The sequence below is a fragment of the Apodemus sylvaticus genome, chromosome 12, assembly GCF_947179515.1.
Source record: "Apodemus sylvaticus chromosome 12, mApoSyl1.1, whole genome shotgun sequence".
NCBI classification, from domain to species: domain Eukaryota; kingdom Metazoa; phylum Chordata; class Mammalia; order Rodentia; family Muridae; genus Apodemus; species Apodemus sylvaticus.
In genome coordinates, this window is record NC_067483.1 from 42591894 (window position 1) to 42617071 (window position 25178).

The 25178-nt window shown below is 50.3% G+C and overlaps 1 protein-coding gene across 3 annotated transcripts in view; it reads left to right on the forward strand.

Moving 5' to 3' along the window:
* The window catches only part of Cacna1s (calcium voltage-gated channel subunit alpha1 S), a 70377-nt gene that overhangs the window by 25759 nt on the left and 19440 nt on the right, over positions 1-25178 (forward strand). For all 3 annotated transcript variants that reach the window (XM_052200915.1, XM_052200914.1, XM_052200916.1), the window contains exons 8-26: positions 104-249; positions 1012-1093; positions 2808-2968; positions 7584-7809; positions 9008-9215; positions 11680-11800; positions 12986-13100; positions 13970-14063; positions 14700-14769; positions 17347-17479; positions 18243-18372; positions 18912-18971; positions 20245-20351; positions 20806-20893; positions 21112-21219; positions 22414-22466; positions 22664-22810; positions 23450-23651; positions 23806-23964. In XM_052200915.1, the coding sequence (XP_052056875.1) occupies positions 104-249; positions 1012-1093; positions 2808-2968; positions 7584-7809; positions 9008-9215; positions 11680-11800; positions 12986-13100; positions 13970-14063; positions 14700-14769; positions 17347-17479; positions 18243-18372; positions 18912-18971; positions 20245-20351; positions 20806-20893; positions 21112-21219; positions 22414-22466; positions 22664-22810; positions 23450-23651; positions 23806-23964 (2410 nt within the window). The remainder of the gene's footprint in view (positions 1-103; positions 250-1011; positions 1094-2807; positions 2969-7583; positions 7810-9007; positions 9216-11679; positions 11801-12985; positions 13101-13969; positions 14064-14699; positions 14770-17346; positions 17480-18242; positions 18373-18911; positions 18972-20244; positions 20352-20805; positions 20894-21111; positions 21220-22413; positions 22467-22663; positions 22811-23449; positions 23652-23805; positions 23965-25178) is intronic.

Consider the following 25178-nt stretch of genomic DNA (forward strand, 5'->3'; position numbering starts at 1 on the left):
GACCAGAAGAGGACACACCCAGATGCAGATATGTCCCCTGTGGGATGCTCAGTGGGCCCCACCCCTTTTCCTCTTCTTCCCTGTGCCCCTGGTGTTGTTTCAGAGAATTCACCAAGGAGCGGGAGAAGGCCAAGTCCAGGGGCACCTTCCAAAAGCTCCGGGAGAAGCAGCAGCTGGAGGAGGACCTGCGAGGTTACATGAGCTGGATCACGCAGGGCGAGGTCATGGACGTGGACGACCTGAGAGAAGGTTGGGGCCCAGAGCCATGGCCAGCATCCCGCTGCCCAGTGCTGATCTGTTCCCCCAGTCACTCTGTGGAGAGGGCAACCCCAACATAACCCCCAACAGCCCGGTGTCTTAGTTACGATTGCTGTTGCTGTTATGAAGCACCATGACCAAAAACAACTTGGGAAGGAAAGGGTTTATTTCACCCACAGTTCCATGAGGCAGAGGCCATGGGGGTGCTGCATCCAGGATCTCTTTTGTATAGAACCCAGAACCGCCACCAGTCCAGGGATGGTCCCACTTGCAATGACCTGGGCCCTCCCACACCAATCGCCAATTAAGAAAATGCTCTATCAGCTTGCCTAAAGAGCAATCTTACGGAGGCATCTTCTCCACTGGAGTTCTCTCCTCTCAGATAACTCTACCCTGTAGTCAAGTTTACATAAAATCCACCAGCACACCCAGAGACCCACTGAGAAGGGACAGTGCTTGCTTTCAGAGACTGATGACTTACATAAAGCCTCGCATCTCAAGGTGATAGAATCTAAGTACATCTTGTTTCTTCTCAAATCATCCCTTGGCCTACCCATCCATGGTGGTCACAGGCCCTGCAGATGGGCACCTCTAGTACCCAAGAATCTGGGTCACAGGAAGTCACAGTAAGAGGCAAGCCCACCAAGAGCCCATAGTCGTGGGTGTCCTATCCAAAAATGCCTAACCAAGCCTGTCTGTTTCTGAGGGGCCCTGAAGGCTGCTGACTATAGCAGTATCTGTCCTGTTCCCTAGGCAAGCTGTCTTTGGATGAAGGGGGCTCGGACACAGAGAGCTTGTATGAGATCGAAGGCTTGAACAAAATCATCCAGTTCATGTGAGTACCTGACCTGGGCCCCGGGGCCAGAATCCTCTTTACTGCCCTGGTAGCACTTTCTTGAGCCCTTGGGAGCCTGCCTGAGAAAACAGGGCCAATTCTTGCTCTGAGAACTCAGCAGTGGCTAGATGCCCGGGGAATGTGCAATCAGAGAGGACCCTGAGTAGATGACCTATTTATACACTGTGCAAGGTAAGACGGGAGCCCTTAGAGACAGCAAGCACATTTGGCTATACCCTGGGAGGGGTTGAGAGCTTGCAGGAGGGAAGAGGCTTGCACTGTGGGGCAGCCTACAGGAGGGAAGTGGCCCTAGCTGAGGAGTCAGTAGCAAGAGGACACTCCAAGCTCTTATCTTTGTTTTGGGAGAAAAGTTGTGCCCTTTTCCAAATTCACATGTAATCACAACTTTTAAAAGATCCAACAATAGAGAAAAAGAACAAAGAAAAGATGAAGGTTCCCCACTGTCCTTCAAAGGAGTAACCATGGTAACAGATGTGTATTCTACTAAGATCCTTTCTGCACTTTCATTTTAGACACACACACACACACCTACACAAACACACCTACATACTCTCACATATCCACACATTCATACACATGCACACTTTCATACTCACACACATTCATACACACACACACACACATGCCACATATATACACATTGACCATGCATCACTCATATACACACATTCATACATACATACCAGGATATTTTGATCTTGTTTTGCTTTTTATTAAATATTTATTTAATATTTATTTAATTATTTATTCATGTTGATTACTGTCAAAATAAAGACTAAAACAGTGCCCAGTACATAAGAGATATTATTGAATAATATTTGTTGAGTAAATGAATATATACTACCTTGTGACTTTTTTTTTCTTAAAATTTTTTGTTGAGGTCAATTTTCACACTTGTGCATACATGTACATATATGAAGACATACAACTTTAAATTAATTAATTAATTGATCTTATATGTATGGGTGCTATGCCTGTATGCATGTCTGTGCACCACATGCAAACATAGTTCCCACAGAGGACAAAAGAGGGTATCAGATCCCTTGGAACTGGAGTTACAGGTGGTTGTACACCTTGTGGGTATTGGGAATTGAACTGGATTCTCTGGAAGGACAGACAGATTGCTTAAGTGCAAAGCCATTTCCCCAGACCCTTACCGCAACACACATGCACACACACACATTTTTCAGTACAACTTTGGCTATAAAATCTATACCATAGCTATCCCATGGTATAGATGCACCATTTTATATTTAACCCATTTATCCTGGTAGAGTATTCACCATTCTGTGTAGATTCTAGAAGCAGAATTGCTGGGTCAAGGGCAGATGACTATGGAAACACCTATTTTCACACACCCATCTGGAAATCCTCTTTGAGACAGTAAGACTTCCTATAAGAATGGGTGGAACTGGCACTGCAATGTTCTTTCATGGCAATTAAAATGCATGGTGCTCCTGAGCTATGTCTCTATCAGGTACCAGGCTAAACCTTTTGCTTGGGAGATTAACATCGTTATCATCCTTATCTGGAAAGCAAAACTTGGCTAATAAGAAGCCAGGTTTAGACTGGCCCAGCTCCATGGCCCATGCCCTTCCTTCCTTTTTCACGCCTGGAAAGGGGAGTGAGTGGAAGAGATGCCAGCTGGAGTGTGGCTGAAAGTAACGAATGCCTGTTCTCCTGTCTCCTGCAGTCGGCACTGGCGGCAGTGGAATCGTGTCTTCCGCTGGAAGTGCCATGATCTAGTGAAATCCAAGGTCTTCTATTGGCTGGTGATCCTGATCGTTGCCCTAAACACCCTATCTATTGCGTCAGAGCACCATAACCAGCCACTCTGGCTGACCCATTTGCAAGGTGAGTCAGAGGGACTGGAACCAGAAATGAGCACTCAGGGTTGGAAGCTTAAACTTGCCACAGGTGCTGCAGGGTATGCAGAAGTCAAGGAGACTGACATCGCCTTCTAGAAATTGAATACTACCCCCAACCCCTTCCCTTTACAGTGAGACTACAGAGACTTCAAATGGCAAGATGACATGCCCACTGTTTTATCCTTGGCATCATTCTGACCTGGGGCAGTGCCAATGAAACATAGGGACAATTCAAAGTTGCTTCCTCAGACATCTAGGCAAAGTATTCAATTATATATCATTGCATATAAGACTGTCAGCAATTGAGAGCTCCAAATATCCAATTTCAAATCTTAGCATGTATATAGTAATTAATGTATATACTAGCTTTTAACAAACTTTGCAAGGACTGTACTATATGTAGAACGCAGGGAAAGAACTGTAAACAGAGTTAATTCATTGTTCACTATCTTAAGGAGCATACTTAGCCATAGGACAGGTCAGAAGTCAATTGTTTCTAGCCCATCCAGGGAAGGCAATGAGAGCAAATATAGATGGCAAAAGAACGGCTACAAGAAGAGACGCTGATGCTCCACACATCTAAAGATTTATTTTATTTATTTTATGTATATGAGTACACTGTAGCTGTACTGATGGTTGTGAGCCATCATGTGGTTGCTGGAAATGAAGGTTGCTTGCTCCAGTCAACCCTCCTTGCTCCAGTCTACAGATTTATTTATTATTATATCTAAGTACACTATAGCTATCTTCAGATGTGCCAGAAAAGGGCGTCAGATCTCATTACAGATGGTTGTGAGCCACCATGTGGTTGCTGGGATTTGAACTTAGGACCTTTGGAAGAGCAGTCAGTGCTCTTAACTGCTGAGCCATCTCTCCAGCCCATCTACACATCTAAAGGACACTGAGATAAAGCCCAGCTGGTCAAAGGTTGGCAGGGATTCCTGTAAAAGATGTTACACATGCAAAACACATGAAATAGTCCGGTGAATTAAGGGAGTGACAGAGTTTCATACGTGATGGACAGCAGGCACTGTATGTGCTCATAGGTTCCTTGTATGCTGCCATGATACATTAGGGGTTTAACCTTTGGATACAGGGAAGCCAGTGAAAATATAAGTATAAGCATTGTATGATATGAATGACCAGCCTTGGTAAAAGAGGAATGGATCAACCTCATCCTTACATGGATGTTCCGCCGTGTGCAGAGCTCTGGACTGTGACCCAGAAGCAGTTAAAAAAAAAAGAAGACCCAGTCTTCACGGCTAGGTATCCTTCCCACTACAAATACCTAAGTGGCAGGAGTTATAATAATGTTTCAAGGAATGATATGTTGGTAACTCTTCTCCTTGTTATGACAAATACCTAAAAAGAAACTCCAGGCAGGAAGAGCTTATTCTGGATCACCCCTTAAGAAGTGATCCACTCCATTATGACAGGAAAGGCATGGAGGCAGGAGCATGAGGTGGATGGTCACATTGCGTCTACAGTCAGGAAGCAAGAATGGAGAGGAAGTGGGGACATAAACTCCATGGCCATGGCCGGCCCCATGACTTACTTCCTCCAGTGAAACCCCACCTCTTAAATATTTGACAACTTTCCAAAACAGCACCACCAGATGAGCACCAATAGTTCAAACACGTGAACCTTTGGGGGAACATTGCACACTCAAAATGTAATAATTAGCAAAAAGGTCTCTGGGTGGCAAGGGCAGGGAGCTCATGAATTCACTTGCAAAGACATTTCAGACCTTTATCTGAACCCCCAGGGGTGGTAACTGAGCTCTTCATGTCTATGCAGGGACCAGAGGGAGCATGCTGGGCCTGCATATGGTAGGGAACAAAAGCCAGCCCACCTGCTTGGAGCCAGGGCCCAAAAAGGCTACTTCCATGTAAAGAGTCTAAAAATCTCATTGTGCCTGGGACAGGCAAGGAGTTTGGAAGTTCCTTCTGCTGAGGGTCCTGGGAGAAAGGAAATGTTTCACAAGTAAGAAATTAAACTCCAGCCTATGTCATGTATAGGCGTGGGGTCCAATGTGCAGTTCCTTTCACACTGTGAGGACAGTGAGGTGCCAAGAACCAGCTCTGACTTATAAAAGAGTTCCCGAGAGAAGGGATGCTTGAGAGCAGTGAAAAGAATGACTTGAAGTCAAATCGTGGGTACAAGATGACATCCTGTGTTCTGGTCAAGACAGCTTTCTCTGGAGATCTCCAGACAGATCCGCCAGCTAGCTTAGTTCCCAAAGACCAAGGCCCAGTCTTTTATTTGCATATCAATCCAGTCATCTACCCAAGATTCCCTTTTGATTATCAGCATTTTATGATCCCAGCCCCCTTGATTCTTAGAAAGAGACACATTTTTTTTAAAACATTGCAAAGGAGTTTAGAGATTTACCTACTTTGTAAGCACAGACAATAAACTAGCTGGGTGGGATCCCATCCTGAGATTACCATTTCTACCACACCTGGGCCCAAACTATCTCTGTCCCAGGCTGACCTTGAACTCAGGAATCTGCCAACCTTTGTATCTTTCCAACAAGCTGGCTAATAGTGCAGCTACCTCTGCTCTCCCAAGTCTGAGAAGCCCCTCATATAATTCATATTGCATCCTTATATTTTGAATAGTTGAGAAATTATATATCTTTGAACTCATGTTTTCAGAGTTCATTCCCACAGCCTTAAGGGCTGTCCTGAAGGTCACAGTGTTTACCGTTTCTGCTAAGGACGTAGGACACACCCTTGCCTCCTAGACTTGTGTTGTTCCTCCTTCAGTAAATATATAAGGAAAACAAGCCTCTCTCCCAGCAACCTTCAACACTTGTGGAGGCCCACACCCTGCTGGCTCTGGCTCTGTTCCATGGTGAGAACCATGTCTCACACACACACCCTTCCATGACTAACAGGACTCAGCAATGAATCAATAAGACAGAATCATAAAAAAACAACCAAGACAAAAGAGAACCCTGAAGGAATCCAACAAAAGCAAACACCCGTAGTAATCTTTTTGGAATGTCCTCATGCCAAGGCATATGGATCCCTGAGGGAAAGAGCATCTCCGAAGATGAGCTCCCAGGGCAGGGGGGTGGGGATGCAAATCAAATAAGGAGCAAGGTTACTCTGAGGAGAGTCATCAGTCTGATGAACTCAAGTGAGCTGAGCAGGAACATGACCGAATGAAACACCACAAAAGACTAAGTTTTAAAATGAATGAATTAGAGATCAAGGTTTTGAAGAGCAGGAGGCAAAGTTGCCATGCATGCATGGATGCACCCATTCAATCTTTCACTCACTGCAGCCAGTCTTCTTGAGAAGCCCTTGAATGTGCTACACATTATCAGGCACTGGTAGTAAACACATGTGAGAATGGAATTCTACCCATCAAGAGGTGAATTTGGGGTTCCTATGCTGAGCAAACACATAGATAGATGGTGGTAGCTCCACTTTCTAAACTGTCAAAGATAGTCCATTGCCAGGTCAGGTGTGGGCTGACAGGCAAGATCCACCCTTGTGGTGGGCGTATTGAGTTGGAGGCTTTTAAGACATTCTAATAGTGTTGTCAAAGAAGCTGATGGAAAAATGGGTCGGTCTCAATAGAAAGGCTGCATGTCTATTGAAGAGTTAAAGATTAGAGTCATTGGCAAGAGCAGCATTGGATCCGTGATCAGAGAGCATCATCAGATGGGCAGGGGCCAGCGCATGGCTCAAGTCTAGCATCCAGTGTCTTGGTTAAGAATGCAGTGCAGGGGGAACTAGGGGCATACGGGGGAGGCTGGGAAGAGTGTGGAGTCACGGAAGCCAAGATGGTGGTGGGGAGAGTATCTGAAAGAGCAAGAGCATGGTGAACAGAACTGCAGGAAACCTGAGGCCTTGCGAGTTAGTGTCTGCTGGATTTGCTAGGGCAAATGGAATGACGCTGCTAGGGCACCATGGAATTTGCCCTGGAGGGAGCTGGATAAATGAACACGAAGAGACCATTTGAAAGAAAGAGCAAAATAGCAAAGAAACAAAAGATGCTGCCAGTAGGTGTTCCAGATGGGCCCGGGCAGAGCTTACAGAACATGTTGTTTCTAGTGCTCTTTTCTCCTACCAGAAAAAGAGACTGTTTAATGAGGAAGGGCAGACCGTCATGAACTGATACAACATTCTTCCTGCTAAATATGGTATGGATTAGCCTAATGGAAACACAGAATAAGGTTCTTTAGATGAGCAAAATTCACCGGGTTTTCCCAGGGTTTTTATTGTTGTTATTGTTGTACATTTATTTATTTATTTATTTATTTATTTATTTATTTAATGTGTGTGTGCATACATGCGTGTGTGTGTGTGTGTGTGTGTGTGTGTGTGTGTGTGTGTGTGTAACAACTCTGTTCTCTCCTTCCATCATATGGATGGCATCTAGGAATCAAACTCAGGTCATCAGGCTTAGCAGCAAGCACCCCTAACTACTGAGTCATAATGCTGGCCCTTTCCTGTATCTTGAACATTAAAAAAAAATTTAGTGCCTTGAAAAGGTAGGGAGTGTACTGGTAGAGGCTCATCCTGGGCAGAGGCCGGGAAGAGGAAGAGGGGAAGGAAGCCATGCTCAGGCCCTGCTACTCTCTGCAGATGTGGCCAACCGCGTGCTGCTGGCCCTCTTCACCATCGAAATGCTCATGAAGATGTACGGGCTGGGCCTGCGCCAGTACTTCATGTCCATCTTCAACCGCTTCGACTGCTTCGTGGTGTGCAGCGGCATCCTGGAGATCCTGCTGGTGGAGTCGGGAGCCATGACGCCCCTGGGCATCTCTGTGCTCCGCTGCATCCGCCTCCTGAGGCTCTTCAAGATCACCAAGTGAGTGAGTGTGGCAGCTGGGCCTCGGAGGTCTGATGCCGCAGAGGCCAACGGCCCAGGTCTCCGCTTCTTTCTTTCCTTCCTTCTTTCTTTCTTTCTTCCTTCCTTCCTTTCCTTCCTTTCCTTCCTCCCTCCCTCCCTCCCTCCCTCTCTCTCAGATTTATTTATTTATTTATTTATTTATTTATTTATTTATTTACTTAATGTATATGAGTGCTCTGTAGCTATACTGGGAATCTGAATTCAGGACCCCTGCTCCCTCCGGTCAGCCCTGCTTGCTTGGGTCGGCCCCACTTGCTTTGGCTTAAATACACTGTAGCTGTTTTCAGACACCCCAGAAGAGGGCGTCAGATCCCATGACAGATGGCTGTGAGCCACCCACATGGTTGCTGGGATTTGAACTCGGGACCTTCAGAAGAGCAGTCAGTGCTCTTAACCGCTGAGCTGTCTCTCCGGCCCTTGTCATACATTTCAAATCCCACTCACTCTGCTCAATGCCCATTCCCCCCTTTGTCTCATGGTCGTCTATGCCAGGGTCGGGGAAGGAGGAATGGGGAAGAGGGAGGAAGAGAAAGGGAAGATGGGAGGAAAAGACAGAAAGAAAGAAGTGCAGGAGGGATGGAATCAAGAGAGAACAGGACACGAGCGAGGGGGTAAAGGTGGGGGGAACTTCATTTGAGCCTCTTCGAGTTTGCCAAGACCCAGTAGGTGCTTGAAACTCTAAGCAGTGTTGCGTTTTCAAATACACCATGCCTTTTCCTAAACTATTAACACCAATATAAAATTACAGTTATGATAGATTACAGTAGTATATGTGACTACGGTCTTTCTCTCTGAGAAAAAAAAATCACAGTACTGCATTTGCAGGCTATAACGCTGTCCTCCACCGACTCCAGGCAACCGTAATCACAGATGGAGGGGTTCTACTGTGTTCTCAAGCATTTGCCCAGCTTTGGCATGAACACAGGCCTTTACTCTTACCACGTGTTAATAGTGAGGACGGAAGTTCACCCTCAGCCTGCTGGGAAGTGAGGGATGGGAACTGAGGCTCAGCAGGGGGCATGCACGGTGAAGCCAGGGATTCAGACTCAGGAGCCGTTTTCTGATTCGTCCGTCTTGAGCGTTGCCCCCAGCCCTCCTCCTCCGCACCTCTGAGAAGGCTCCGCCCACTCCCTCCCTCGCTGCCCCTCTTCCTCAGGTACTGGACGTCGCTGAGCAACCTGGTGGCGTCCCTGCTCAACTCCATCCGCTCCATCGCTTCCCTCTTGCTGCTGCTCTTTCTTTTCATCGTCATCTTTGCCCTGCTGGGCATGCAGCTCTTCGGAGGCCGATACGACTTTGAAGACACGGAAGTGCGACGGAGCAACTTTGACACCTTCCCCCAGGCCCTCATCAGTGTCTTCCAGGTAGGCACTCTATCCACGGGCCCTCATTATGGGAGCTTCCTGAATCCGGCTTCAATATCCGGGAAAACGTCACCTCCTCCAGGAAGCCTTCTCTGACCTGTTGGTTGAACTCCCATCACAGTACTTTGGGCCACTGTAATACTATATTTGTCCTTCCCTGGAGCAGTGCCTAACGGTGCCTAGTCTGTCTGCTTTCTTTTGCTCTCTGGTGCATAGCAGAATGCTATAGGAGCCAATGAGATACTCAGGGTAAACTCAGAGTCAGGTGTGGTGCTCACATCTCTAGAGCAAAGTCAGACAAGGTGAACGCTCCCTCTGTAAGCCAGGAAACCTGCAGGCATCTGAGGCCCACTTCTCACACCAGAGACATCCGGCTCCTTTCTTACCAGAAGCTACTCAAAGGGTCGTGGCTGTGATTCAACAGTGACCTTCAGAGCCACAGGGTCTCAGGGGACCTTCCTTAGTGTGGAGCATGGGAACGTTCCCTTCCATGTTACCGGTATCTACAAATCACCCCACCGCGCCCTACGACAGGGGTGGTCCTGTAGATGGCTTCCTCCTGCTGTTCTCCCATTCACTACCTCACAGGCTGGTCAGGAATGGTGCTTTCCTAGGGACTTGACATTGGCACCATTTTTGAAGGGCAGCATAACAGAGGCCTGTCTGAGTGCAATCCTCTTCAGCCTGAGGATTAAGAACATAGTGGTGGCCCCCGGAGTAAACTCCTTAGCCCCAGAGAGACTTGATAAGACATTTTCCAACCATTCCAGGCAGCTCTTCAGTCTGTGCTCCTCCCCCAAGCCCTCTCACTCCTCCCCTAATCCTCTCACTCCTCCCCCAAGCCCTCTCACTCCTCCCTCAAGCCCTCTCACTCCTCCCCCAAGCCCTCTCACTCCTCCCTCAAGCCCTCTCACTCCTCCCCCAATCCTCTCACTCCTCCCCCAAGCCCTCTCACTCCTCCCTCAAGCCCTCTCACTCCTCCCCCAAGCCCTCTCACTCCTCCCTCAAGCCCTCTCACTCCTCCCCCAAGCCCTCTCACTCTTCCCCCAATCCTCTCACTCCTCCCCCAATCCTCTCACTCCTCCCCCAAGCCCTCTCACTCCTCCCCCAAGCCCTCTCACTCTTCCCCCAATCCTCTCACTCCTCCCCCAATCCTCTCACTCCTCCCTCAAGCCCTCTCACTCCTCCCCAAGCCCTCTCACTCTTCCCCCAATCCTCTCACTCCTCCCTAAGCCCTCTCACTCCTCCCCCAAACCCTCTCACTCCTCCCCCAAGCCCTCTCACTCCTCCCTCAAGCCCTCTCACTCCTCCCCCAATCCTCTCACTCCTCCCCCAAGCCCTCTCACTCCTCCCTCAAGCCCACTCACACCTCTCCCAAGCCCTCTCACTCCTCCCCCAATCCTCTCACTCCTCCCTCAAGCCCTCTCACTCCTCCCCCAAGCCCTCTCACTCTTCCCCCAATCCTCTCACTCCTCCCTAAGCCCTTTCACTCCTCCCCCAAGCCCTCTCACTCCTCCCTCAAGCCCTCTCACTCCTCCCTCAAGCCCACTCACACCTCTCCCAAGCCCTCTCACTCTTCCCCCAATCCTCTCACTCCTCCCCGAAGCCCTCTCACTCCTCCCCCAATCCTCTCACTCCTCCCTCAAGCCCTCTCACTCCTCCCTCAAGCCCTCTCACTCCTCCCCCAAGCCCTCTCACTCCTCCCTCAAGCCCTCTCACTCCTCCCCCAAGCCCTCTCACTCCTCCCTCAAGCCCTCTCACTCCTCCCTCAAGCCCTCTCACTCCTCCCTCAAGCCCTCTCATTCCTCCCCAAGCCCTCTCACTCCTCCCCCAATCCTCTCACTCCTCCCTCAAGCCCTCTCACTCCTCCCTCAAGCCCTCTCACTCCTCCCCCAAGCCCTCTCATTCCTCCCCAAGCCCTCTCATTCCTCCCCAAGCCCTCTCACTCCTCCCCAAGCCCTCTTACTCCTCCCCCAAGCCCACTCACTCCTCCCCCAAGCTCATTCACTCCTCCCCCAAGCCCTCTCATTCCTCCCCAAGCCCTCTCACTCCTCCCCCAAGCCCACTCACTCCTCCCCCAAGCTCATTCACTCCTCCCCCAAGCCCTCTCACTCCTCCCCAAGCCCTCTCACTCCTCCCCCAAGCCCACTCACTCCTCCCCCAAGCTCATTCACTCCTCCCCCAAGCCCTCTCATTCCTCCCCAAGCCCTCTCACTCCTCCTCCAAGCCCTCTCACTCCTCCCCCAATCCTCTCCCTCCTCCCTCAAGCCCTCTCCCTCCTCCTCCAAGCCCACCTTCTCCTACTCCCAGTCCCACTCACACCTTGGTAACATTGTAGCTCACTGAAAGCTGAGCAGGGAGGACAGCAGGGTGTGGTCACCTGGACTGTGGGGACGGGAGCGTTGACAGGTGACAAAGGTCCTCTGGATGATGCATCCTCCCATCTTATGCTCTCTCCACCTAGGTCCTGACAGGTGAAGACTGGAACTCTGTGATGTACAATGGGATCATGGCTTACGGAGGCCCGTCCTACCCTGGCGTGCTCGTGTGCATTTATTTCATCATCCTTTTCGTCTGTGGCAACTGTATCCTTTCTGGGCTGTGGTGCAAAGAAGAACTCGGGGGAGTTATCTTTTTTTTTTCCAAGACAGGGTTTCTCTGTATAGCCCTGGCTGTCCTGGAACTCACTCTGTAGACCAGGCTGGCCTGGTACTCAGAAATCCGCCTGCTTCTGCCTCCCAGAATGCTGGGATTACAGGAGTGCGCCACCACCGCCCGGTTGGGAGTTATCTTAACAGGGAGGATCAGGGCTCCCATGTAGCAGGCAGACGGTCCCTCAGTTGCCCAGGCTGATGGAGTGGCGAAATGGGACACTGTAAAGGTAATTGTAGCAGCAACAAAATAATTCTTTCACCCAGAAATGTAGAAGAGTATTGGGAACAAATGGTGGTGAGATGGGGTACCTCAGGCAGGTGGGAAGAAGCCCAGGCTTAGCAGAGAAGCGGTGGAGATGGTAGAGCAGCCTGGTCCAGAGGCTCAGAGACAGGCAGGGAGGGACCAGCGTGCCCTCCGACTTGAAAGAGAGAAGGGTTTTTTGGCTTATACTTCCATATCATGGTCCATCATTGAAGGAAGTCTGGACAGGAACTCAAGCAAGGACCTGGAACCAGGAACTGAAGCAGAGACTATGGAGGGGTGCTGCTTACCGGCTCCACCCCTGTCTCGTTCTTTTTATCATCCAGGGTGGACTGGTCCCCCTGCACCAACTAGCAGTTAAGAAAATGCCCAAGAGCTATACCCACAAACACAATCGAAGGGAGGAAATTTAGGAATCGAAGTCCCCTAGTTCCAGATGTGGCAGGTCGGCAACTGAAGCTGACACAAAGCTATGCCCAGGGATCAGTCTGAGCTCTGGGACCAGTAGATTACCCGAGGATAGCCCAAAAGGTGATAGGCAGACTAGAGAATGAAGAGGATGGGCAGAGAGATGCCGATGGTGTCCAAGGGTCCTGGTGCCGGGCTATGGAATCTGACACCATGAGGAAGGAGCAGGGATGAAGTCAGAGCCCGCTTTGCCTCGCTCCCAGGGATTCCTGTCAGGGAGCCGGGCCCGTTCTGGCTAGAAAAGACTAAGATTCAAAGGCGTGGTGGATTCAGGCGGGCGGGCGGGGGGGGGGGGGGAGGGGAGGGGAAAGTACACAGGCAGGCAAACCTCCTGCCCCAGAAACCGCCTTCCAACCACAACTCAGATCTCCTTAGCGGACCCGTAGACATCCTTCTCAACGTCTTCCTCGCTATCGCTGTGGACAACCTGGCAGAGGCTGAGAGTTTGACATCTGCCCAGAAGGCCAAGGCTGAGGAGAGAAAGCGCAGGAAGATGTCTAAGTGAGTGTTGCCCCCTCTCGGTGAGAGATGGAATGTCGGACCGAAGCTATGGCCTCTAGGCTGTAGGCGGGGTTTCCTCCTTGACCCCATAGGAGCTGGGGTCAGTGTCACCCGCTCCTGTGACCAGGCTTCTCCAAGCAGGACCTGCTGTTGAGTCACTGTTCCTCTTGGAGGCAGCCATTTACTTCTCAACTCTACACAGATCTATCCATCTGTGATTGGTCATGTCGCGGCGCACCTGGTGCCCCTGGGAGTAGATAGGTTTTCTAGACAGTGTGTCTCAAACTCAAGCTACGAATGAACGATCTTGAGGTTTTGTGAAATGTGGAGTCTGTGTCAATCAGCCAGGTGGGATGGATGACGATTTGAAGAGTCTAGTCAGTTCCCAGGTAGCACTAATGCCGTTTGGGTCTAGAGGATCATAGTTTAGGCAACGGAATTTCAGTTTGGAGCCTGCTTGTTTGGGTGCATGTTTCTGCAGAAATGGGATGCCCATTTCTTGGAGGCAAGATGGAAAGAGCTAGGGAAGAAGAACCAGCAAAGGCCCCAGATATCTCTAGGGTCAGAACTGTCTTACACAAGCCATAATTCCACCCTGAATTAAAAGAGGTGCAAAGCCACTGTCCACGCAGGCAACCAACATTGACTATGAATGACCACTGAGAGTCTAATCTGAGTAGAGCATCATGCCCTCTACCTCAGAGAAAAGGCTTGCTCAGGCCTACTGCCCTTCCCACTTGGTGGCCAACGCTGCTTCTTCCTCCATAGATGCCCTTGAACCCTCAGTGTGAGACGTTCCTGGGGGTGTTGTCAGGCCTGGAGCCATCTTTGTTGGCTCCCACTTGGATTACCTTGGTTTTTCTCTTTAGGGGGCTCCCAGACAAGTCAGAAGAGGAGAGGTCCACGGTAGCCAAGAAGCTGGAGCAGAAGTCCAAGGGCGAAAGCATCCCCACCACTGCCAAGGTGAGGTCTAGCCTGGGGGGTCTCTGAGCGTCCCCTGACTCCTCATGTCGCTCAGGGAAGGAACGTGGAGACATCACCTTGCTTCTGTAGGAGGGACAACCAATGTCTATGTCTCCTCCAGGGACTCCTGTGTGAAAAGGCATAGGCCCTTCAACCTGGGGGCCAGACTTCCTTAGAATCCTGTTCGGAGCAGGGAGGCACCCCACCTGCCCACCCGCAGTGTTCTACTAAGAGCTTGGCTTTCCACTCCTGCTAGCCATGCCCTGCGTGTTTAGCTTGGCCCTGCTCACTGTGGAGAGTGAGGAAAGAGAGTTCGTAAGCCAGGAGGGCCCTAGGCTGCAGAGAAGCTGCCCAGCGTAGACTGAGGCGCTCAGTTCTCTTTAGAGAGCTAAGGGAACACACAGAGAGGACAGGCTAAGCCTGGCTTTTGCCCAGCACAGGCTTGGACAAGTTGTATACTTTGCGGGACCTGGCTTCTTACCTCTGACTCCACTATCTATAACAACTCCACTACTACCCGCCTCTGGGGTTATAGGGAATATTCAGAAAGCTACACAACAGCTCCCTGGAGCATGCCCAGTAAGTTCAAGCATCAGTTTTTGCTTCCTCACCACCGTCTCTTGTTCCTTTCTACAGTTGAAAATTGATGAGTTTGAATCGAACGTCAATGAGGTGAAAGACCCTTACCCTTCAGCCGACTTCCCAGGTAAGGCTCCCCAGCCTGCGCTGGAGCACGGTGCTGTTGAAGGGGTCAGTGTGCTGACGCTGAATTCTCTATGTGGGTGTCTCTTGTGTGTCTCCTACGTGGACCTCTCCATGCAGAGGCCGGGACCCTGAAGATGTCCCCTTAGTCTTGCAAAGAAGCAGCCTGCAAGCCTGCCTCTCCCTGTGATATACGCGGCAACAATAATAGTCCACACATCCTTCAATATACTTTTATTGAGTTCTAGCTATATGCTTCGGTATTGAATGCCCAGTTTTCAAAGAGCACAGGGCTGGTGGACATATAAATCCTCCCTGTCCAGTAGGCATGAAGAAGGGCATTTTCATTCATATAGTGATGGGGCAAATCGCCCCTCCCTATGCTGTCTCTGTGATAAAACCATGACTGCCAGACTGTCACTGTGTGAAAATCCCCAATGGCAGCATGGGAAGGAACGTGTATAAAGCAGACCGCCTGCAAGCATCTCCTGAGTGCACGTCACCACTGTCTGCTGTGTGGACCTTACTCAGCAGGGGCACCACGCACGGCAGATGCAGAGCCAGACTGGGTTAGCACCACATGGCCTGTCAGCTCCCTCACGGGTCCTTCGGAGCCTTTTACTTCTTATTGTGGAGTAGGCTGCCTAGCTTCAGTATCTCTAAGCTCTAGTGGAACGTTCTGGGCTCTGAATGGCGGTATTAGGCACACAGCAGGCCTTTCGCAAATCAAACGGATGATCCCCTGAAATGAAAGTGTAGTGTGGAGAGTCAGGCTGGCAAAATTTCTTCAACTACTTAGGGGGAATAAGTTGGAAGAACACTTCCTGTGGAGTTGTGTTGTCTAATGACTGTCCACTCCTGGTGCTCGTGGCTTGCATGCAGGTGGGAGAGTGACAGCTAGGTGAAATCTGATGTAGCAGAAAGAGAAAGGGCTAGAGAGGAAATCGAGCAGGAGGAAGAGAGCATGCGTGTTGGAGAGAGGCCTCACCAAGGCCACCAAATATATTTATATCTAACCTCTTTCCAAAAATAAGTCCGGGTGGCTTATGATAAACGTTCTGCACAATCTGGGCCTAATGCACAGTCCTATAATCCCAGCTCCCCTAGAGGCAGAGGCGTGGGAATATAGGTCAGCGGCAGAGCATTTGCCTCCTGCACGGGAGACCTCAGGTTCAATAGCCATTACTGAAGGAAAAGAAAGGAAAGAAGGAAAGGAAAGGAAAGGAAAGGAAAGGAAAAGAAAGGAAAGGAAAAAGGAAAGGAAAGGAAAAAGGAAAGGAAAGGAAAAAGGAAAGGAAAGGAAAGGAAAGGAAAGGAAAGGAAAGGAAAGGAAAGGAAAGGGAAATGTGCAGTAAAACTAACAAAACAAGCAAAGACAGAGAGATAAAGAATTAGGGGAGCTGCAGAGATACAAACACTAAGAATGAGCCCTCTTTGCAATTAAACAGCCATGGCAGACCAGGCAGATGGATGGAAGTGTCATGTTAGGGATCAGGGCGTGGGGGCTGTTAGGGTCAGAGAGGAGAAGACATGGGCTTGGGTTGGTTGAGGAATCCACAAGTATCCACCACGGAGACAGCAGACTCAGGCATTCCTGGCATCCCCCAGGGGCCCCGTGGTCAGGCTGACAAGGTGGGGAGGAGGCACAGTCTGTGGAGGGAACCAAGCAGAACTCTACTGTAGGAATATGCTTGGAATAGCTCTGCTCTCTGCTTCACCTTGGTGGTCATTTTCTTGGCCAAAGCTCAAGAGAAAATGGCAGCCAGGCAGTGGTGGCACACTGTACTTTAATCCTAGTACTCGGGATGCAGGGGCAGGTGGATCTCTGTGAGTTCGTGGCCAGCCTGGTCTACAGAGGGAATTCTAGGTCAGCCAGCTCTACCCAGAGAAACCCTGTTTTGAAAAACCAGAGAGAGAGAGAGAGAGAGAGAGAGAGAGAGGAGAGAGAGAGACTAAGAATAGGTACATTCTGCTCATGCTAGAAAGTCTTTAAAGATATTGTTTTTAAAATCTTAACCCAGAGCCGGGTGGTGGTAGCGCATGACTTTAATCCTAGCACTTGGGAGGCAGAGGCAGGCAGATTTCTGAGTTTGAGGCCAGCCGGGGCTACACAGAGAAACCCTGTCTCAAAAAACCAAAAAAAAAAAAAAAAAAAAAAAAGAATCGAACCTCAAACTCTGTTCTCCCAAAATCTCTTTCTCCTTACTTATTTTTATGAATCGGGAAGGAGAAACTGAGACAGGATAATGCTCCCCAAGGCAGTTGCAGAACCAGGCCCAAAGACCACATCTCTGTAGCAACCAACTACTGTTTGAGATGTCATGAGTCTAACCCTGAGACAGAAGACATAGCAACTGCACTCCTTAACCTTGCTCCTGGCCCTACTTGCAGAAGGCTTTGGGGAGTTCGATCCAGATTCTGCACTGTGCAGAAGCAGGAGGCCCAGGCTGTGCCCTGCTAATACCTAGTGTCTTAAATCAGCCTTTGCTTAGCAGCTTCAGAGGCTCCTAGGAGGCCTCTGAGCACCGAAGCCTGGCAAAGTTTGGGGAAACCCCTTATTTCTTTCTCTCTCTCCGCACAGGGGACGATGAGGAAGATGAGCCGGAGATCCCAGTGAGCCCCCGACCACGCCCTCTGGCCGAGCTGCAGCTGAAGGAGAAAGCAGTGCCCATCCCGGAGGCCAGCTCCTTCTTCATCTTCAGTCCCACCAATAAGTAGGTAGTGCTGTAACCACGAGAGCTGGTGAGGCTCTCAGAGACCATGGCTTCCCTCCCCAAAGAGACCTACTCTGGTTCTCCCCATCTTTGGTCACCGTTTGCACAGTTCGTTCCTTTAGGTTGTAGTCTTGTGCTCTGTCTAAAATGCTAGCAATGAATTGGGGCAGCGTCATGACAGAGGGTTTGCCTAACGCACATGAGGCACCGGGTTCAGTACCTGGCACATAACAAAATTAAAATACCTTTAAAATGAATAAAATGGTAGTAGTTCTGGGAGAAAGAATACCTTTAGATTTTAGCAGTTACTTGCACCCAAGAGGGACCGCAATTGCTAGCTCCTTTATAATGGAAGTTTTAGGCAGGGCCAGAAGAGGTCTGGGAAGAGATGGAGTTGTTGATAATGTTGATTATAATCTTCAGCCCTGGAATAAGCGGATTTCATGGAGTTTCTTCTGCCCCAGGGAAGGAGATCGGCCTGTCCCAGTCTTGGCTGGGAACTCCTCATGGTGGTGGGTATTGGTAGAGGGGACAGGTGATGGAGGGGCTCAGTTGGGACATGTGACTAAGACTAAAGGAACCAACTGGGGGCAGAGTCATGCGTGTCCAGCCAGGGCGTCACGCAGCTGCAAGGTCATACTTCCTCCCAGACGGCTGGGGGACAGCAAGTGGATTCGGCGTCCCTCTATAGGACAGAAGTTAGTGAGTGAGGCCTGACTTCCTGCCTCTCTCAACTTCCATCCTCCCAACCTGTCCCCACCAGGATCCGTGTCCTGTGTCACCGCATTGTCAATGCCACCTGGTTCACCAACTTCATCCTGCTCTTCATCCTGCTCAGCAGTGCTGCCCTGGCCGCTGAGGATCCCATCCGGGCCGACTCCATGAGGAATCAGGTGATGCCGCCCCTCCACCCTTCTCTGGGGCTCAAGTTCAGTTACACCCCCTATGTGGCTACCGGCATCAGAGTTTCATAAAGTTTCTGGAGAGCTGGGACCTCCCACTGCAGCTTCTGAACAGCATAGCATAGCAGAAGCAAGATAGGCAGGATTTGCCTGCCTGCCCTGAATCATGATGGGGCTGGCAATTATAGCAGTCATAGCAGTAATGTTGATGACAGTGATGGCGATAATAATGGTATTAATGGTAGTAACGTTAGTGGTGACAGTGATTGTCATGGCAATGATAGCGATGGTGGTAGTGGGTGTTGTTGATAATGATGGTACTATGGATGCTAGTGATGTTAACAGTAATGGTGGTAATGATGGTGATGGTAGTTACGGTAATGGTGGTGGTAGTAATAGTGGTTGTCATGGTAACGGATGGTGACAAAGGTGGCCATGGTGATAGTGACAATGGTGGTGGTGATGCTTGTGGTGACACCACTGCTTTGCCAATTCTCTCACTGGTTGCCTCTACCTTGTCCCATCGCCAGATCCTTGAGTATTTTGATTATGTGTTCACCGCTGTTTTCACTGTGGAGATTGTCCTTAAGGTGAGTGGGGACTACAGGACTCTTATCTCTGGGTGTGAAGCTTCTCTGCACAGACTGGCTCCAATTTACACTGAGGATTCACTTGTGGGCACTGGGAAGGAATGGGAGAGAAAGGAGAGAAGGATGAATGTGGTAGGAAAGACTCACCGGATCCAGGAGCCTACCCGGGGCTTCCCTCCCAGGCAAATGGGGTCCAGGCAAGGGAGCAGGTGACTGGATGGATGGTTGGAAGCAAGAAGTATGACCCACTGTGGTTGCCACCTCTCAGAATAACACAGGCCTTCTGCATGGAAGACACAATTAACCTAAAAGTGGGCCTGGACGTTGGGATTTACCCTTAGACCTTAACTCCATGAACCTGGCAAGTTCTTGGCCTCCTAGAGGTTTCAAAGAAGCAGTCATTGGGGATCGTCCCAGAGAGCACTCGGTAGCCTTGTATACTGGCCTTACTGCAGCTGCGGTGGTTTGTAAGCGGTTTGGTCACATGCTATGAAGTCTAGCTGTTTGGAGAAGTGAGCTGGAGGTCTGCAAATGCAGACTGCACAGAGTAAATAAAAGGGATCCTGGGTTGTTGACTAAGACAGACTGCACAGAGTAAATAAAAGGGATCCTGGGTTGTTGACTAAGACAGAAAACAAAGTTCTCTTATCTAAAGAAAAGATCATTGCCCTGGTTTGGCTGTTCCTGAAGTGGGCATACTGGCCTCAGGCTTTGAGGAGTGGGGGTGGGGGGGGGCTCCATCTCTGAGTGGAACCCAGAATCACAGGCTGTTATCTCTTCTAATAGAAGAGGAGAGGGTGACTGTATATAAGGACCAAAGCAGAGCAGAGGGAGGAGGCTTCCTTTTCAGAGCTTCAGCCATTGACAGCTGAGCCGAGGGAGAAGGCAGCGGACCCAAGGTCAAGGAGGGAGTGGAGTGTTAGTGTTAGACCTTTAAATCCACACGATGTAGTGAGTATCAGTCAGTGGCTATAACTCCCTGGAGGACGTCTAGCCTGCCCCTTGGGAGGGAGGGGGCTTTCCACTCCTGGGAAGGAGGGGTGGAGGAGGCACATGAAAGGCGTCTGGAGAAAAGGACTTCTCCCCTGGCACAGGTGCTCCTGGAGTGTCGAGGGTTTGTCTGGGAACAGAGGGAACACCCTTGAGCCCGGGGAGTTGGGTAACATGACGTTCCTTGACACTCTCCCTAGCAGACTAAGATAAGAAGCCCTTCTCAAGGAGGGGTATGTCTGCTCCTCCAGCTGCTTGCTCCAGATGTTGCCTCTCTCCCTAGATGACCACCTATGGAGCCTTCCTGCACAAAGGCTCCTTCTGCCGCAACTACTTCAACATCCTGGACCTGCTGGTGGTGGCTGTGTCTCTCATCTCCATGGGCCTCGAGTAAGCGGGGGGCAGGGCCTGTACCTCAGAGCAGGAGTCCTGGCCCTGTGGGTGGCTGAGCTCCTGGCTGAAACATGAGGATGGCCAAGGGCCACCTTGGGTGGAACGTCCTTGGGTGGTCCCCAGTTGGGCGAAAGGATCAATGCTAAATGTTCAGAGCCTTATCTTAGGGACTAGGAAGAGAGGCAAAGAGGAGAAGACAGCCAGACCCCTGGAGTGGGGAATATAGGTCCAGATGCAGGTAATTTCTAGTCTGATGGAAAAGACAAGAATCTATATCCACAGAGAAGAAGTAAGACAATGAGGCCGTTTGCAAATGATCAGGGATCAGCTTTACCCCGGGTCAGGGAGGCCACACATGGAAAGCTCCAGGCAGGAGGTGACAAAGCCCCTGGCTGAAACCCTTTGGCTGGAGCGCACCACTGTAGGCCCCACAGCATCTTGCTTCCTGCAGGTCCAGCGCCATCTCTGTGGTGAAGATCCTGAGGGTCCTGAGGGTGCTGAGACCACTCCGGGCCATAAACAGAGCCAAAGGGTTGAAGGTGAGAGAGGGACCCTTTAGGGGAGGGACGAGCAGTCCTGACTCCAGGTCCTCAACTCCAGGTGCTCATCTTGTGAGAATGAGGCAGGCCAGCCAGCTTCCCCCATGGGCCTAGCTCTCCTAGCAGGCAGAGTCTCGCATGCCCAGGGTTTCCTGGGCAGGATGGTGGGGTGCGGTGGGGCAAGCCCAGCACCCGCAGAACTGTGTCTGCCTTCCTAGCACGTGGTGCAGTGCGTGTTTGTCGCCATCCGCACCATCGGGAACATCGTGCTCGTCACCACGCTCCTGCAGTTCATGTTCGCGTGCATCGGAGTCCAGCTTTTCAAGGTGAGGCTCCGCCTAGCCAGCAGCCCTTCCCTCCCCACCAGGGTCACCTCAAAGGTCTTTGACAAAAGCCAGTCACCTCTTCCCAAGCAAGAGAACCCCAAACTGTGAAAGCAACTCAGACTGAATCCAGAGGAGAAAACATCCACAATCCTGTTGCTAGGTGATACCTGTTGCTAGCCTCGGATTCTCTGACCACTTTGACCATTGTGTCTACTCTTACCCAGAGTTAGACCCTGTAGTTAGCTTTCCTCTCACCAACTTGCTAACCCCCACCTACGCTCTCAGGTCTACCCACAGCATCCCTAGCCCAGCCCGGCTTCTTTGCTGCAGCCCGGCTCTGCAATCCTAGGGCCTGACCGGGATGACTGGCATCATCCTCACTTCCTAGACACCTCTGCCGAGGCCATCTTCATTGCAAATCCACAGTTGACCTTGTCCTGCTGATACGGCCCTAAGAGAACACAGCTATTCAGTTTCTCTCTAGGAACCTCCCCCCACAGAACTGTAACTCCTTAAAGAAGGGGTGTCCTGAAGAAATGCCAGAGCTCTGGAGGGAGGCAGGGCAGCTGGGCCCCTTGACTGAGTCCAATTTCCCTCTCTGGGCCTTCTGAGGAGCTAGACCAGAATTCACACATTTCAAACGTAACTCAGTCGTAGGGTCACCCTGCATCCAACTCTTTGTCAGACAAAACCTTTTGTAGGTCTTCAGTATGAGGGAGATTGGGCCTTGTCAGAAATGTGCTGGATCTCCATCTAACTCTAAAGACAAATTAAATTCTCAGAGCCCTACTGGGAGGATCTGTCTGTAGAGCCCTTGCTTCCTTAACAGCCTTGGGCCTCCCGGGGACAGAAGAACGATGAGGATGGGGCAAGGCCTTCTTCCCCTTATACAGTGTGGACTGTGACGGGAGGCGCCTCCGTGGCCACTTGGTCAAAGGAGCAGGCTGAGGGTGCTCAGGTCCAGCCTTGGCTACTCCATAAATACCCACCTAAGGCAGCAGCCAGGCTGGGTGGGGGGTAGTTAGGAAGAATGGATGATGATAGCCTTGCCTTCAGGGTATGTAAGAGAGGAGAGGTCTCCTCCCTGCAGCCAGTCAGCCTGCCCTTCTTCCAACCAAGTACCCATAGAGCCCGTTTATCCTACCCTATACCCATGACCATGTCTCCATGTCTTCTTTGCCGTCCTGGATGCAGGGAAAGTTCTACAGCTGCAATGACTTATCCAAGATGACTGAAGAGGAGTGCAGGTACCCCAGGCTTTGCCGGCCGAGGGATATGGGGCAAGGATATGGAGCAGGGGGAGGGAATGCCCAGCAGCCTCCATTTGTGTCCTAGAAACAGACTGTCAGTTCTCTGGCACACTCACTACCCAGGGCCCAGGGGATGTGGGTGGAGTTGCGGTATCCCAGCCACACGGTGGAGTGACTGGGTCTCTCTGTGTCAGGGGTTACTACTACATATACAAGGATGGAGACCCCACGCAGATAGAGCTGCGGCCCCGCCAGTGGATACACAACGACTTCCACTTTGACAATGTGCTCTCCGCAATGATGTCACTCTTCACGGTCTCCACCTTCGAGGGCTGGCCTCAGTGAGTAAGAAGACCAGGGTCTGTGTCCAGCATAGACACAACTAGGGTGGTGTCAAGAAACCAGCAAGCCCCAGTGTACTGTGCCAGCCTTTGACAGTGCTCAACAAACCCACAGACTCCTGCCTGACCAAAGGACTCTGACAAAGTGTGCCAATCTCTCCCACAAAAGCATGTCTCTCTGTCCATGGTGGACTCTATTTTTTTTAAATTCACTTTACACCCAGCTCACTGTCCCCACTCCTGGTCACCCCTACCACAGTCCTTCTCCTCATCCCTCATCCTCTTCTCCTCTACACAGGAGGTATCTCCCAAACCTTGCACATCAAGTTTCTGCAGGTCTAAACTCATCCTTTCCCACTGAGGCCAGACAGGGCAGCCCGGCTAGAAGAACATATCCTGTGGACAGGCAATCACTTTTGGGACAGCCCCCACTCCAGTTGTTCGGGGGCCACATAAAGACCAAGCTGCACATCTGCTACATGTGTGTGGAGAGGCAGAGCAGAGTCTTCATGGTTGACTAGATGAGATGCCCCTGGAAAGGCAGGACCATGGCAGGGTGGGCTCTAACCTTCCCTAGGCTAGCTCTGCCTTCTCTCCCATTGCTTGGCTGCTTAAACTCTCCTCTCTGCCCACCCCAAGGCTACTGTACAAGGCCATAGACTCCAACGAGGAGGACACCGGCCCCGTCTACAACAACCGCGTGGAGATGGCCATCTTCTTCATCATCTACATCATCCTCATCGCTTTCTTCATGATGAACATCTTTGTGGGCTTTGTCATTGTCACCTTCCAGGAACAGGGAGAGACTGAGTATAAGAACTGTGAGCTGGACAAGAACCAGGTACTGAGCCACCTGCTAGAGATGGAAATCAGATCCCCACAGACCTGTGAAGAGAGCCTCCATTGAGGTCCAGTCCTTCTCTATGTACCCCATTTATCTACAACCTGAAGCAGTTCACACCCAGACTGACCTATTCTGGTTTTGTGTGTCCTAGCGCCAATGTGTGCAGTATGCCCTGAAGGCCCGTCCACTGAGGTGTTACATCCCCAAAAACCCATACCAGTATCAGGTGTGGTATGTCGTCACTTCCTCCTACTTTGAATACCTGATGTTTGCTCTCATCATGCTCAATACCATCTGCCTGGGCATGCAGGTAAGGAGACAGGGGACTGACCATAGTAAGACCTCGGGCCTGGGCAGGGCAGGGACATAGGGAAGTCCCCAATTCACTCCAGTAGGTATCTCTAGAACATCTGCTGCTTGCCAGCTGCAGGGCCCAAGAGAGAACTGATCCCAGCCTTACCCGTTAAGGCTTATTTCTTAAGGAGCTAACTCAAGCCTTCAGAGAGATGGGATGGCAGTTCTTCAAAGAGGAGATGGCTGCTGCAGGAGAGGAAGGTGTGCAGAAAGCAGAACACATGATCTGTTTTCCCTTCACTGTTGCAAATCTGAATGGCTGGATTGTCCCTCTTAGGACAGGAGCCACCTCTCATAGATCATATCATAGCTGGCAGCATTGCTATCAAGCTTTAATTAACCATCTTGTCCCTTAAACCCTATATAATACAACTTTACAGTTAGGTACCCTGCTCCTAGGAGCCCAAGACATACTCAATATACATTAGTTGCTTTTCTTATAACTGTGACCAAACACCTTATAGGAAGCATTGAAGGAAGGAGCAGTTTATTTTGGCTCATGATTGGAAGGGATACAATACAGTCTGTCATCGTGAGGAAAGGCACAATGGTGGACTGCTACATGGTGGTGGGGACACGTGCCAGCTGCTTCTATCTCAGCAGGACAGGAAGCAGAGACAGGGTGGGAAGCTTAGCTGTGAACCTCAAGGTCTACCCCAGTGACCTAGTTCCTCTCAAACCACAGTCTGGGGATCAAGTGTTCAGATCATAAGCCTATGGTCGATAGTTCACATTTAAACAATAGCACAGTGAGAAGACCATACCCTGTAGGTCCATGGAATCATGGGAGAAGACTCACTAAACAACAAACACTGGCCATGTAGAAGAATATAAATAATGGATTCTTGCTGGGCAGTAGTGGAGCATGCCTTTAATCCCAGCACTTGGGAGGCAGAGGCAGGTGGATCTCCGAGTTCAAGGCCAGCCTGGTCTACACAGAGAAACCCTGTCTCGAAAAACAAACAAACAAACAAACAAAAAAAAAAAAACCCAATGGATTCTTTAGGACTGAGTCAGGCAGCAGACATGTCCCCACTCCTAAGGGATAGGGCAATTAGTAGGCCCTTTTCACTTATCTGGGAAGGTTCTGTAGAAGACAATTAGGATTTTACTAACAAAAAGAATGAGAGTCTTGAGTGGCCCATAGCAGCGGTCACAAAAGCCAAGATT